Source organism: Coffea eugenioides, chromosome 9 (genome assembly GCF_003713205.1).
Source record: "Coffea eugenioides isolate CCC68of chromosome 9, Ceug_1.0, whole genome shotgun sequence".
Classification (NCBI taxonomy): Eukaryota; Viridiplantae; Streptophyta; class Magnoliopsida; order Gentianales; family Rubiaceae; genus Coffea; species Coffea eugenioides.
In genome coordinates this window covers 11,560,458-11,577,176 of record NC_040043.1, presented here as the reverse complement: position 1 = coordinate 11,577,176, position 16,719 = coordinate 11,560,458, and the positions used below count along the sequence as shown (strand labels likewise).

Sequence of the window (16,719 nt, the reverse complement as noted above, 5' to 3'; positions counted from 1 at the left end):
TTTTTATTTACCAATTTTATAAGTCAAATCCTCATTGAAATTGTTACATGTTCTACCCTAGAATGAATGTATACTTTCTGCGCAACTGGTGTCATCAGATCTTCTTTAGCAATGGTAGTACGAAAGACTTTTTCACGTAAGTTGTCCAAGCATTGTAACTTGTGCCCAGTGTAGTGGCAGAGGTAGAGCACTAGACTTATGTCCTCTAGGCAAGACTTCGTCTTCAAGAATAATTACTTAAACTAATTAATTAAGATGAGTTTTATTGAATGATGGTAGGGCTTGTGTTAGGTATTCATTTGATGGTTGAGTCAATAAAATGAAAAGTGTATCAGTAAATTAATGCCGAGTTTTAGACCCATAAACTCACCTAGTAATGATGAGTTTTTATAACAAGTTGTTAATCAAATTCTTGAAACTTAGATTCAAGTTGATGATGAGTAAATTGTAAAACGATTTTGTGAAAATCTAGGAAAAGTGCAAAAATAGTCCCTCAGAGTGTTTTCCATATTTTTTCCTAACTTTTAAAATGACACAATTTTGTCCCAAAATATACCAAATGATACCTAAAATTTTTTAGTTGTGCACCATATGATACTAATTTAAGGGGCAAAATAGGCATCACACAGTATTCTTGCTCAAACATCAACTTACGCTTCACCCTACTAAACAATAAATAATGATTGAAGATGAAGCTATTATATGTTAAATTTTCACATATAAATATGGTCTTGAAGACTTTGAAGTAAGTTTGACTGTTTTTTTGAGATATTATCAAAAAATCATTCATCGATAATTATTCAGCCCTAAAACTACAAAAGGAGGAGAGTGTAATTTTCACTATAATATAATAAACTTTTAGATTAATCTTTCTTACACTGACAGTTATACACTGTTAGCCTTAATTGAATAACAATTATGCAACTTTTGAATTGAAATCCAACTTTTGCACGTGTGTTATGGATTCAACGGTAATAGTATATATATTGTCAGTGTATATAAGATTTTCTCTAAATTTTTCTTGCTTAATCGTGCCTTTAGATTTCATAGTGCACTTGGTCCTCTCAAAGAGATGCCTTTGGGTTTATCATTCATTTAAATGGAAATTCCCCAATATTTGTCTGAACGAAAATATTTCTTCCCAAAGAGTGCGTTTTGTACACGTAATGTACTAAATTGTGTCCTTTTAAAAATAAAAGGCTAAAAGAGGACAAACACAAAATTTGAGGGACAATCAGTGTGATTTCAAGATGATTTAACATCCATAAATAAGATAATAAACGCATATGATTTATAACTCTGAATTTATATTTTTGACTTCATGCAATTTTGGTCAAGGAACACGGACTTCCCATTGGATAAATGAGTTTTTTTGTTGTTTGTTTAAAATTTTACGATAACTTACTGTAGAAGTTGTAGAAAATTTTTTTGAAGTGTGTAAACTTTTGGATATTTTGAAGTATATAGTTTAAAAATTTTGAGAAATATTTTAAGATTACTGTAGTTAAAGTTGTTAAAAAACTTGTAACAGAAAAACTTGGCAAAAAACTTGCTTGCCAAATAAGGCCTGAATTTTCGAGTAGTCCGGATGAGGTAGAATATTTGACCAAAAAAAAAAACAAAAGAATGAGGTAGAATAGTTTGGATGTGTATACAGGCATCATGAAATAAGCCAAGGATGTGGAAATTTTAATTCTTTTGAACTTGGGTTTTGCCTTTCAAGTTTAATTTGCCCTGATTTTACACTAGATTATAAACTTTTGATTGATCCAATGTACCTGTGAAGATTTTTGAAATTAGTATATGATAATTTCTTGACTATTTGTACATAAAAAGGTTGATTGCGTTTAAACCGCCGCCTGTTTCCTCCACAGATTCTTCTTCACATTGACAACCACATATTTGTATCAATTATTGATTGGTCTAAAATAAGTCTAATTCAGCATAACCCCTATAGTTCTAAGTGAAATGACAATTTCTACCATGATAAAGATGAACAAATTACTCACATACTGCAAGATTGCACATCTTTCTGCCAATAAATTGAGCAGTTTTATACTGTAACAACAGTAACTAGTCATTTAGTTAGAGAATGTGAGATGCATTACATAAGTCTGAAAAGAGATAGTTTAGAATTAACTATATTTATACACTTATTTATTTGAAAAGAAGTGAGGCGCTGGGAGATTCTATCACGAGTAATTTGCAAAATCTATTCACCAAAAAAAAAAAATTTGCAAAATCTGTTCATTATGGCCAAATCTTGGCCAAGGCCTTGTACTGCAAAATCAGACATGCAGGGGATCATTTTAGTTTACAATATCTAGCATACTTACAAGCAAGTAATTCAATGTTAAGTTGTTAATGATATCAACACCTAACTTAGGCCCTGTTTGGTAATTCAATTCAACACTTAAATTTAATGGATTTAGACTTTAACATTTAGACGGTTTTGATAACCAAAAATAGAATATCTTAATTAATTAAATGGCTCTAAATTGTCTAATCAAAACTTACTCTAAAAAAATAAGTGACAAGCTGATCACTTATTATTTTACGTAGAATACACTCAAATGTTAGTATTTTAGTAAATAACAATTCATTAAATTAACGATTTCAGATTTCAGTTTTATCAAATACAGGCTTAGGGTCTGTTTGATAACATAAAAAAGTGCTGAATCTGAACTTTTTCAAACATTTAGATGTTTTGAGTGTTTGATAAATGAAAATCCATTTGCTGAATTTGTTAAGTAGTGCTGAACTTGTATGTATTTTTTTCAGCACAAGAATCCTAACTGAATGCTTAATTCTGATAAGAATCAATAGAATTACTTCAACTACCTTATCTTATCTACCAAATCTACCCTTGTTTATTAATTATATTCAAAATTCTTATCTAATTAAACAACTTAACATTCTGTATCTAATGATTTTCTATTTCTCTTTTCTGCCTTTTTAATGACTTTCACATATTCTCCATACTCATCATATAATATATTTCATCTTTTATATTAATTTGATTTAAAAATAAATATTGTCATTTTCATACCTAAAAATTTTAAGCTAATTAAATCATAGGTTTTATTTCTTTTTTTGGATGAAATGATATAAGGGCAAAATTGTTAAATTTAACTTATTAAGCATTCAGTTATAAATGTTTATCAAACAATATAAATAGATTCAGCATTAAAATTCAGACATTCACATATTTCTTTTTAGTGCTTAAAATTCAGTAAATTAATTATTTTAATATTCAGATTTCAGAATTCAGACTTCAGATTCAACTTTATCAAACAAAACCTTAGTCTAAACTCTGAAATGAACAAGATGAAATAGGCATTTCAATTGTGAGGTAAAATCTTAAAATGATACGAGGCTCTTAGAAATAGAGGAAATGCAAGTATTTGACTACGGTTATAAGATATATTAACGACTACTTCACATCATAGTTTGTTCATAAGCAACAAGATACCTAGAACATTAACATTATAAAATTGAAGCAAAAGATGTTCTAGGAGTTTAATCTCCGTAATAGAATGTGCATAGGCCTTTTTGCTGGGATCCAGCGCATCATAGTGGATCTTCTGTAAATTGAATGAAATTAATGAGTGCTGAAATATGTATTGAGTGGCCCCATTATGTTTATGCCCTTTTCTTCTTGTTTCTGTTGTAACATTCCACTCATTTGTTGGTTGCCCAAAGATGTAGCAAAACATTTAAATCTTTGGTATGAGTGCAAAAGGGTAATAAATCTCATTTCTCCAGCCACAAACCTTTGTTCTGTTTATGATCTGCTAAGGGCAACTAATATATGCGTGAATAGGAACATCTATCAAATTACTCTCAGAAGAAGCAGAGTAGCAATAATTGAACACCAGCCACTCTATGTAATATGCAAAAAAAAACCATCATATCCTGCAGTAGTTAATAAATTATCCACGTTCTCTTTTGCCCTTTACCGTCCCTAGCATCACCAAAAGGTTCAAAGGTAGGATACGGCTGCAAATAATCCCAAATCTAGCCGAGTTTGCCTTTGATTGCAAGGGAGCTCTTCTACACCTAGCAAACCTAGGGAATTCCCCAGCTCATCGGACACCAAGCTGTGGTCGTGAATAGCCTTTGAAACAGCAACTCAATGAATGCTAATTGTTCAACACCCAAGAATGCTAAAACTGCATCAACAGAATCAGTTTTGACAAGTGAATCTCAATAATACGTTTCTAATCAGATTTTAGTAGAAAAACTAGCCTAGATCAGTTCAAGAAGTAGCATAACATGTCATCCTTAATAGAATAGCGTAGCTCAAACTTGGGCTTATTATAAGACAATATGCCAATCCATTCCATGAGTTTCCTTTATGAGCAAATGAAGTCACCAAAAGTGGTGATACACAAAATGTAGACAAAGCAGTACTGGCAGAATCATAGAAATCCAAAACTCTGGACAAGCCAAGAGAAGATGTCCATAAAATTACAGAGAATTGTGAAACTCTTTTTCCTAACAGGTATGAGGTACATATCCAAATAAATGAGACGATCATTTTGAAGAAATTGATTTAGCACCTACAGAATCAACTCCCTGATAAAAGCATAGGAAATGGGCTTGCCTCATAGTTAAAGTCTCACGAGCTGTTGGCCAGAGCTGCAAGGGATTGTCAACACCACATGAACTTTCAATGAAACAGAAGCCTACATTAACCTCCATTGACAAGCCTACTAGTCTCGTTAACCAAGGAGAACTCTAGTTAAATTTCCATGCGTAAAACAGACACCAGAGGCACTGAAAAAGATGTATGAAGCTCAAGCATCTGGCACAACAGTTGAAAGTGCATTACACAATGCCCAAAGGTTTTTCTGTCAACAAAATCAAAGTAAACCAGCACTAATCGATAACCAAGTCTGCATAGTCAAAATATTCATCGTCAAGATCAGAGAATTCATAATAATCATCATCCAAAGACATATGGTCGATGTCTGAAAATCTGAACGAATAATCTTCATCAGATGATTCAAAATCCTCAATGTGACATTCAAACTCATAATCTTCAGTTGAGTCATGAGGGCGCTTCAATTCTTTGATTTGTTGAGAACACCTTCTTTCTAGACTACCTTCAAGACAAAGATTGAAACAATGCCGCAAATCAAGTGACTCAAGGTGATGGCAACCATCAAGAATGGCCTTTAGTCCTTCATTTGTCATCTTGTTTCCAAAAAGCTGAAGATGACATAATGATGGCATATTTTCTGCAACAGCTAATGCCTCCTCATCACATTCTATTTGTGGCCGTCTAAAGCCTTGGTTATTCAACCTAAAACACTTTAAATGAGGGCATGAATGACCAACAGCTTCAATAGCTTCTTTGGTGATTCTAGTATAGTACAGTTGCAGTTCCTCCAGATATGGCATTTTCTTAACCGCTTTGCTTAGTGCTTCACCAGATAAATGATAGCAAAATACTAGCCGTAGACGTCTGAGTTGACCTGATCTGTTTGCACCAATAATAAAGCAGAAACTATGGAAAATTAAGGCATATTCTACCATCTATGATATTGGAAAGGAATAGAGATAAGCAGTCATAACTCCATAATACACTACAATGAGATGTATTAAAGTATTGGAAAAAAGAATAACCATTATGGTTTAAGGTCCAAATACATATCAGTATACAATACACCAAAATAATTATCTCCATGCTGTTTACATCTCCTAATGGCCTTGGATACTCTATGGCAGTTAAAATATCTAGTGCGGAATTTGATCATATAGTCATTCGGTAAGGGTTAGGCCTTGTACAAAAGTATAAACCCAATTCTCTTTAACAGGTGCAATTCTCTCACAGACACAATAGACCACATGAAATGATCCCGGTCATTTCCAAAAGAAAAGGAAAGGAGATACATAATAAAAGCAAAAACTATATCTGGTCTTTTTATGATACATCAAATTCACCACAATTCATAAATTGCTTCAAAATCCCAGAAGACCTCAGCAGCTCAGAACATTTTCAGCAGTCTAACAACTACTATGAAACATAATTTGCCTTCAGGACATGGCATAATATTGTAACAATAGACCCCTGCAACACTATGGGTATTCAACCTTTCTATTAGACTAGTTGATGCTGGCAAAGAGAGAAAGCAAAATGATATTATTAATTAATAAAACCCTAAGTCCATTTGGATGATGCTATATGTAAAATATATGTTTTCGAAAAACTATCAATGTTCCAATCACCGTTTATTTCACATACTCAGTTTATCCAATATATGAAAAAAAAGGGATACTTTTCTTAAAAACACCCTAAAAGCAATATCCAATCAAAGCCTGGAGTATTTGGGTGACACAAAGCAAACCCTGGATGTAGGCTGAATTACAGCAACATGTTTGGGTTCTCTGATAATAAGTTACACAAGAAGTACATTTGATAACCATAAGACACAATAAGGCTAAACTAGAATGAAAAGAAGCTTAACTGTAATACAAACTAATTTAATTCTGTTTCTTTCTTCTAGAAAAAGTAAATAAGATCTACATAATACTAAAAACCTAACCAGCCACGAAAGTAGACACCATCAAAGTCCCAAGTGACAAAAGCACCTCATTTCCACAGTAAATATGCAATGCCCATGATCATTATGGTCCTGCATCAATGTATTTTTCTGGCACTTTCCAGCTAGAAATTTACAGTGTCATTGTTTTCCTTAATTTGTCTCATAAAAACTTAATCGAAAGCACCCATGTCTAGAAACGCAGTGATGGTGCTGGTATGGAACAGGGTTGGATACAATCAATTATAACTTGGATGCGTTGACTTAAGATTGGGGAGACTACACTGGCGCAAGTTTGGCATGAACCCTCGAAAGCACCCATGTCTAGAAACGCAGTGATGGTGCTGGTATGGAACAGGGTTGGATACAATCAATTATAACTTGGATGCGTTGACTTAAGATTGGGGAGACTACACTGGCGCAAGTTTGGCATGAACCCTCCTGGCCATTGAGGTGAATTGAAGAAGCAATTAAGCTTTATACAGAAATTAGCATACTCAAATACATGTATAAATTTTCTACTACCATGGAGTTCCAAGTCCTAATATAAAATATGCTCTACACCATATCCAAGTACCTCTACTGAACTTTTGCAATCAAAACCTGATAGATACAACCAACTGCAAGTAACATGGATGCAATTGCAGAATACTTAACACATGCATAATGAAGTGCAGCAAAGATTACCAATAACTATCCCTCACCCTTGGTGCGGTGGAATGCCGAGCTCTCTCTTCAAACGCAAATGACTAAAAATAAAAATGTTGTAGGTAGATTTAGTGGTGACTAAACTACTAAAGACAGTTTCCATATCGTTTGGGCTATATTCAAGGCTGTTAGTCCTAGGGTAATTTCAGCAACAACACTCTGTGACACTCATGAGTAAACTGAAGGAAAATCATGGGTAACTTTTGCTAGTACACTAATTCTATCTAGAAAGAACACGTAAAAGAATTGAGAGACAGGTACAAAAACATGGAACAGAGACGCTACAGCCATACTGAAAGTCTTATTAACAGATATATGATCTAGGATGAATATGCAAGAATAGTGACATTCTGGATTTCATAAAGTGCGTTATCCAAGGATTTGCAGCTGTGTCACAGGAAGAGGAATTATCTACTATACCGATTTTATCATATTAAAAATAAACTCTCAATAAAGGAAAATTCAAAAACTATCAGCAATCTACTGAGGGAAAGTTCATTGACTTCTTAGTCTACTTTTTGGGTCTCAAATAAGTGCTCTAATACTCATGGGCCACTAATACTCAAATAGCATGCTTACAAGAGCATGTGAAAACCAATTCTAGAAGAAACGACAATATTCATCATTTCAATTCAAACCAAAAGGCTTTAATTTTCTCCGACATGCATAGATTCTCCTATAGTTCCAACCCACATATAACAATATGACCCAAATATAAGTGCCAAGATTACCAACAACAATAACTAAGAGTCTCCATTTGATCTATAATTTTAGAAGTCATATTTTTTTTCGGTTGCAATCCAATAAAAAATTACATTACCAATCAACATAACTAATGATTTAATTTTAATCACTTATTTTTTTAACATAACTTGATCCAATATTGAATAAAAAGAATTGCAAAAGCAATAGACGTTGTTAATCTCCAGTAGTAGATTCAATTCTAGAGCTTACACAGGCATAAAAAAGTGACAAGCATGAGGTAGCACCAAAGAGTTAATTAATAATAATGATTGAATGTCCCTCATTTTCCTCGAATTTGTCGGTCTTTCTGTCAAATGCTTTTCAAAGTCACAGAGCACTGTAAACGGTGAAAAAGATTCCCATATGGGGCAGGCCAATTTAACTCTAAACCCACCCATGTTTCAAGAACTAGATTCTTTTTCTTTTTCTTGTCCCTTTAAAAAAAAATTAACCCCAACTATGCTACAGTATGGGTTTCCTAATCAAACTGTATTGTATTCTAGGTCACTCTATCAAATTGTATCCAATATGGAATACTTTAAACAGTTAACAAGATCCTCATGTGGGACAGGCTATTTCGGCTGTAAATTGCCCAGGTTTCCCCGACTACATTTCCTTTCTAATGGCCCAACTACACTTGCAAAACCCATAATTATTTCCGTTCCCCACATCAGTCCTCTACGTTGTCACAAACAGGCTAGGAATAAACTTGCTCAAATTTCCTGTTTCTGTTGTATTATATAGAGGTGTGACCTGTAATTTACTTTTGAATCAAATCAAATCCTGTCCATTTTCCACCCATTTAATCTTCTCATACACTAGTTATCTGTATTATGAATATATCGCTAAAATTGGCACTTGGCAAATGGAAATTGCCCAGTTTAACGGTATAAAATTAATCTCCGTTGCACTCAAACTACAATTTGCTAGGGATAATTGAAGTTATTCCTCAACTCAGCGATATAAATGAATTTGCTACGCAATAAAGCTGAACTATGTCTCAAGAATTCAAAAAAAATCACAGTTATTTTTTCGAGGAAAAATCATACCGCTGGGAGATGTAACAGAGCAAGTCATCGGTGCCAAAGAACTCAATGTTGATATCAATCAACTGGCCTTGGCTACGATCGACAGCGTGGCGGCAAATCTTCTCAAGGTCATAGGCGGAGTCCAAGAGGCTTCCGTCGTTCCGCATATCATTGCGCAGGTCGATAATGCGCCATATGGCAGGGTCGACGCACAGGTCCCGCCAAGTTTTACAAACCAATTGGACGGTCGTGAGAATCTCAATTGTACCCAATTTTTGCAGAATTATCGTTGTTATCTCTGGCGGCAGCTCCACCCACGGCGGTGGCGGAGTTGATGCCCGTGGGATTGACCCCATTTTTAGGGATTTATTCGGAATGAAGGGTCTGAGGGCAGGGGAAGATTGAGGAATGGCAGAGAAACACGGTCGATTTTTGAGTACAAAGCTAATACCTAGTTTTGGAGTTTCGAAAGGAAAAGATGAGAAAACTTAAATTAAAAAAAGAAAAGCAAAGAAAAGAAGAGAGGAGAAATTGTTTGGGAGTTTTGGAAAGGAAATATCGATGTTGTAGTAAAAAAAGAGGTGTGAAAAGTAAAGCATATGGCAAAGAAGGTGGCACGTTGCAACCTGACATGTATGGACCAAGAAGAGAATATTTGTACAAAAGCAAGTGGAGACCTATAACCGGAGTTTGGAAATATTGTGTACTGCATAAGCTCAAAATGTGTTGGGATGTCACGGAATTAACATAAATATAAAGGGTCTAAGAATAAAACATTTGTGAGGAAGCGTAAGCAGTACTAATTACTAAACAAAGCCATCCTGGGGCCACCGATTATGGGCATTATATCAACAAAATACTATCTATTTATGGGCATTTTACTCTGAATCATTACATTTATGTAAAATACATAAATATTTTGGATAGCACGGATATTCACACTAGCTGTCCTTGTACTAAGTTTTATGGGCATTTTACTCTGAATCATTACATTTTGGATACTACTTTGATTAGAATTTAGTTTAAAGACATTCACTGGAGTTTAGACGCATCCAGAGAGCACCGATCGATGTATGTTCAAGTGTAAATTGAAATAAATATGCAACTTAAATTTTTAAAAATAAATTACTACTGCATTTCCGAAATTTACTTTTTGGAGAGTAGGTTTAGTTCATACTATTTTTCATAGTATTTTAAAATATATAAGAACAAAAAATTTTAAATTATACCTATAATCATGTATTATACGAGTATATTATGAGTACTTACTAAGGTACTAAGCTTTAATCATTGATAAAACATCTTATCGTTATTTCAAATAAACTTTCTAATACTAGTTTGAGATAAGTTTTAAAGTAAAATAGTACATGCGTCCCATAAATCAATAAATCTTGATTATTAATCAAATTTGCCATGTTATCAGTAATAATTACTATTTATGTATAAAAACTTACTATTACTTGAATTAAACTTACTAAGGTATATTATGAGTGCTTACTAACTAAGGTACTAAGTTTGAATCATTAATAAAAACATCTTATCATTATTTCAAATAAACTTCCTAATACTACTTTGAGATAAGGTTTTAATGTAAAAATTGTACATGCATTCCAAAAAATGGTAAATTTTGATCCTTAATCATTTTTATTGCCATGTTATTAGTAAGAATTACTATTTATGTATAAAAACTTACTGTTATTTGAACTAAACTTACTCTTTTAAAAGTAAGTTTGGGATATCAAGTAGTAATCTATTTATTTAAAAATTAAGTTTAATATTTATTCCAATTTACCTTTTGAGGTATAAAAGTTACTAATCTATTACACTTAACTTACTATTTTAGATAGGAAACTTACTTCCATAATTTTAGGTGTTATTTTATTTAGGTGAATAGGTCCAACAATAAATCAAATGATCGCTAAAAGTGCAACAACATGTTATATCAGGTAAAAACTATTTCGCTATCATAACTATCGTTTAGTATCTATATCTATATGTATTGCTGAGGGGGTTTTGGATAAGGAGCTTCCAAAATTATCAAAAGTCTGAATGCTATTTTAATAGAATTTTACATTTTTATAATTAAAAAATATTTATCTCTTAACTAATCATGTAACCGGCCCTACAAATCCTATAATCATGCTTATATTTTTTCCACATTTCCCTCATGTTTTTTCCACTACCCCATAAAATTCAAACTCCTAAACTTTAACTAACGGATAATAACCACCCCTGTAAAATGATATCTGCAAATTCCAATTCACATCTCACATTTATTACTGACACTTATCATATCACTTAGAGTAATAACTAACCGTTAATTTAAGAAATTCGCAACTACGAAAGTCAAATATCCAAAATTTAGGAGCCTGTTTAAATTACAATTTTCACAATTCAACGTATCTTATTGTCATAATATATTTTACTCTCACAATCATTCACAAATTATAAAGGCATTAAAAATAAATAATTTTTTTAATAAAAATTAATTCAAAGGTAGTTAATTCACACACACACACACATATACATATATATATATATTCTCATAATGCATATATATATAAGATTATCAAATCGAATGCATAATATTGGTAAGTATTTCATTTTAAAATAAAAAAACATGCAATTACATTTATTTCTATCCATATATCATTCATTTTCTAATATAAATTATTATTATTATTTTAAGATCCATCTTTTGCAAAAACACAATTCTTGAATGATTTACAGTTTTTTTCATACTTTGAACTATTGTTAGACAAATCTTAAATTTTATTTATGCTGGTATAATTTTTTAAACTTTTTTCAAATTAAAATGGTATAATCTTTTGATTTATTTTAATAATGTAAGCACCGTATGTAGCACGGATATTCACACTAGCTGTCCTTGTACGACCGAGCCTGAGAGTTTGAGCATGTTTTGGTTGAATGTTATAATTCAAAATTTGGGGTTTGGAGGGAATAGCTTATATCCATTGTAATCAAAACTCAAACAAATGTGGGGATAAACCTGATTGTCACAACAAACTATACAAATGTGGGGATAAATCTTAGTTAGTAAGTACTCATAATATACCTGTATAATAAATGATTATAGGTATAATTTAATATTTTTTGTATTTATATATTTTAAAATACTATGAAAAGTAACCTTGTAAAATATATAATAAAATTTTGTCTTATCATAAGTTTGTATTCATTTTCAATTTTTGAAAAGTTTGAAAGTTTGGATAACAATAACAACAAATCTTCCTAGTTACACGTAGAATATCACTTGTTTCTATATCACAATTTTTATAATTTAACACCTATGAATATAATAAAATAAAATTATTATTTTATAATACGATAAAATTTTATTATTTTCTAAGGTTATGTGAAAGGTCAAAATATTTTTCACAGAATATTTTAAAATATATAAGTACAAAAGAATATTAAATTATACATATAATCATGCATTATACAAGTATGTTACGAGTACTTACTAACTAATGTACTAAATTTTAATCATTTATAAAATATTTTATTGTTATTTCAAATAAGCTTTCTAGTATTAATTTGGTATAAGCCATAAAGGATTGAGTGATTTGAGTCAGTGCTTCTGTGTTAATTTTGACTGTGGTTAACAAACTCAATGATTTAGTCCGTCTACCTTAGGTTAGTGGGAAAATGGGTCACAGTTGGCTGGAATAAAATTGTAATAAACCCGTTTTCCAATAAAAAAAATGAACTTTTTATCGCTTTCCTCCATTATAAGAACAAAGTACCCCTTTTCCTAAAAAAAAATTATTTATCGATAAAATAAAAATAAACCCATTTTTCAATAAAATTCTAACTCTTTATGCCTTTCCTCTATTATAAGAACCGTGTACCCATTTTTCCATAAACAAATTTATTTATCGGATAAAAAAAATTTATTTATCGAAAAAATAAAAATGAACCCGTTTCTCAATAAAACATCAGCTCTTTATGGCTTTCCTCCCTTATAAGAAAAGAGTATCCATTTTGCCATAAATAAATTTGTTTATCGAATAAAATAAAAATAAACTCTGTTTTCAATAAAAAACCAGTTCTTTATGACTTTCCTCCATTATAAGAATATAGTACCCATTTTTCTAAAAAAAATATTATTTATCGAATAAAATAAAAATGAACCCGTTTTTTAATAAAACACAAGTTCTTTATAGTTTTCCTCTATTATAAGAATAGAGTATCCATTTTTTCATAAATAAATTTATTTATCGGATGAAAAAATAAATATATTTTTCAATAAAATACCAGTTCTTTATGATTTTCCTCCGTTCACTACAACAAAAAAGGGTATTAGCGACAACAACTTTAGCAAGAAGTAGAAAGCTTGACGCTCTTAAGAGGTTTATAGCAAGGAAAAGGACAATACCTCACCGAAAATTGGAGCCATCATATACTCTGCGAGAGCAAGGACTTTTCTCGCTTAAAATTCTCGCCAAAAGGAGCGCGGGAAAGCTTCCCTCCAAATACTAATTCTAGTGGCCCAAAGTTTCTATGTTATTGGTGAGAAATCATGGGTGTTTTTTTGTGAAAATTTCAAAATTTTGCTCCCTTCCAATTTTTAGCAGAGCCGCGCATTGAAAATTTTTTAACCATTCCCGGCACAGCACTTGTCAAGCCTAGCACCACATGAATTCCAAGCCTTCCATACTTGCAAGGCTACTTTCCCAAATATTGTTCTCAGATCAGAGCCCTCGAAAGTTCAATCGCAACCTCCCCTACACCTTTCTCCTTTTATCTCTCTTTCCCTCTCTATCAATTTTCAGTTTCCCGTAGACATATGGTTCCTCTCTTCCTCTCTAGCATCCAGATCTGAATTTATACAATCATGGACACACTTTAAAGACTCTTCCGATGCAATGGCAGACTTCAAGGAAAAGCGATGGTGCAGGTTTTTTAAGCAGATATGTTATTTTCATCTCTGTTTTGTCAATTGCTTGTTTCTTGCATTTTTGGTCAATTTAACAATCGCAAAATAAACTTTTCAAAATTGTAGGCTTCTACCTCAGTGGATTGGAGTGAATGGGCATCTCAGTTGGAGTAGAGAAGGGGGTCTTACTGGAAGGCAAAATGAAAACGACCCATCAAAATTTCAGATCTAAGATTTCAGGTAGTCTCCAACATATTAGTCTCCAACATATTTTCATACTAGAATTCTTCCTTCCACGATTTGATTTTTTCCCTGCTTTGTTGTATTGTTCAATCTCCTCTCTTTACCACTCTCGTTTTCATTCCTCCGTACCTCTCGTTGCCCAGCCCTAATTGTCCCCTTTTGTTGTCCCAAACCCCCTAATTCTCTTACGCTGCAATGAAGAATGAATTAAATTCTAGCACCTGGAATTAATTTTTGCTATTTAGCTTTTAAGTTGCTATACTGAGTGATATTGGCTTGTGCTTCAGAGAACGACAAAGGCATTTTTGATGAAATCCTAGCGGGGCGCCTTGATTTCCAAAGCTCTCCCTGGCCTTCAATATCGTCTGGTGCAAAGGATCTTGTTAGGAAAATGTTAACAATGGATCCTCGGAAAAGGATCACCGCTGCCGAAGCCCTTGGTAAATAGTAAAAACTTTTGACCTTCAATATTATTATTTTCTGTCCTTCTCAAGTCATTTGGCTCTGTTTACCTGTTGCTGTAAAGAAACTATTATATATTGTACAGAGAGTAAATAGCGTATGGAGTATAACACTCCATGTAGTGGCAGTAGTTAACACTGTGTGTATTGCGCTTCTTGGAAAGAAAATAGTATATAATGTTTACATCCTCCAAATAATTGCATACCTATAATTCAGATCATCATCTAAATTTGGCTAAACATATATGAACCAGAACATCAATGGCTCAAGGAAGGTGGTGAAGCATCAGATACGCCTATTGACAGTGTTGTGCAAATAAGGATGAAGCAATTTAGAGCAATGAACAAGCTGAAAAAGCTGGCTTTAAAGGTAATGAATCGATATGTAAATTTCTTTGGACAACGCGGTTTCCATAATGAACTAGTGAATACATTTGACAGTCATTCATAAGAGAACTTTCCCTTCTACAGTTGCTTTATGATTCCTCTTTCTAGAGTTATTGATAGCTGAAACATGAAATTACTGGAAGGTTATTGCAGAAAACCTTTCAGAAGAAGAAATCAAGGGGTTGAGACAAATGTTCAACAACATGGACATGGATAGAAGTGGTACCATTACTTATGAAGAGCTCAAAACTGGGTTATCTAGGTTGGGATCCAAGCTTTCAGAAGAAGAAATACCAGAATTGATGGAAGCTGTAAGCAACCCGCGACTATGGAGGAGGTTCCTTGTGTTAACTCACACATGGGGAACCAAAGGCTAATTTTCCATTTACTAAAATAATATATGAATGTTGACTTGAACTCTAAGTGAGTGAATCTTTTAAAGCAATTAAAACATAACGTCTTTGATATATGTAGGCTAATGCAAGTTTAATTTATCTAACTACCAATGTAAATTTCTGTTTAATAATTTTTTTTCCATTGGACTCTGTAGGTTGATGGTGGATTGTAGTAAACCTAGCTATGAAGTTCTTACAAGCTACTTCGATTATGGACTTCGCCAATTAATGCAAACATGATACTCATTGTATATCGGCACAGGGTCTATCTTAGCATTTGTTATCCCTGACAATTTTGGTTGTACATATTAAAGCCTAATTAGGATTTGGTTTGAGTATCTTTGTGTTTTGTACTGTTGATAGTATTGGTTGTAATATATTGTTGCTCGTTTTGTATTTGTAATGACAAATTGGTTTGTTATTTCATACAAAATTTTTGCTATATCTCAATATTGACATTAATGATACCTCTTGCTAAAAAAATGGTTGAAAAAAAAATAGCAACTACAGTCAAAAAGCTGCTTTTGGCAACTTTCTTGCAAAAAAATCATCTAGCTGCATTTGATCGTCTTTGGTAAGGGGTCGATGGTTTCTAATTAAAGAAGTTACTTGTTTATGACAAAATGGGCACTCTTTTCTTATAATGGAGAAAAGTCATAAAGAGTTGATGTTTTATTGAAAAATGAGTTTATTTTTATTTTATCCGATAAATAAATTCCTTTTTGCCTTCAAAATGGGTACTCTGTTCTTATAATGGAGGAAAGTCATAAAGAGCTAGTGTTTTATTGAAAAAATGGGTTTATTTTTATTTTATCCGATAAATAAATTTATTTATGAAAAAATGAGTACTCTGTTCTTATAATGGAGGAAAGTCATAAAGGGCTGGTCTTTTATTGAAAAATGGGTTTATTTTATTTTATCTGATAAATAAATTTATTTATGAGAAAATTGGTACTTTGTTCTTATAATGGAGAAAAGCTATAAAGAGCTGGTCTTTTATTAGAAAATGGATTTATTTTTATTTTATTCGATAAATAAATTTAGTTATGAAAAAATGGGTACTCTGTTCTTATAATATAGAAAAGCCATAAAGAGTTGATTTTTTATTAGAAAATGGATTTATTTTTATTTTATTCGATAAATAAATTTAGTTATGAAAAAATGGGTACTCTGTTCTTATAATGGAGAAAAGCCATAAAGAGCTGATCTTTTTTGGGAAAGTGATACTTTACACAAAGTGACCGCGATTTGGTTTATGAAATAATGCCAAATAAAAATTTAGAATGAATTTATTTGTTTTGAAAG

At 32.2% G+C, this 16,719-nt stretch overlaps 1 protein-coding gene across 1 annotated transcript; it reads right to left on the bottom strand.

Moving 5' to 3' along the window:
• Positions 1-4,330: 4,330 nt before the first annotated feature.
• LOC113783336 (putative F-box/LRR-repeat protein 23) lies at positions 4,331-9,462 on the bottom strand. Its single transcript, XM_027329440.1, has 2 exons — positions 9,050-9,462; positions 4,331-5,485 (listed from the first exon to the last, which is right to left on the bottom strand). Exons 1-2 carry the CDS (start codon positions 9,382-9,384, stop codon positions 4,882-4,884), a joined length of 939 nt encoding a protein of 312 aa, XP_027185241.1. The 5' UTR covers positions 9,385-9,462; the 3' UTR covers positions 4,331-4,881.
• Between the last annotated feature and the right edge of the window lie 7,257 nt (positions 9,463-16,719).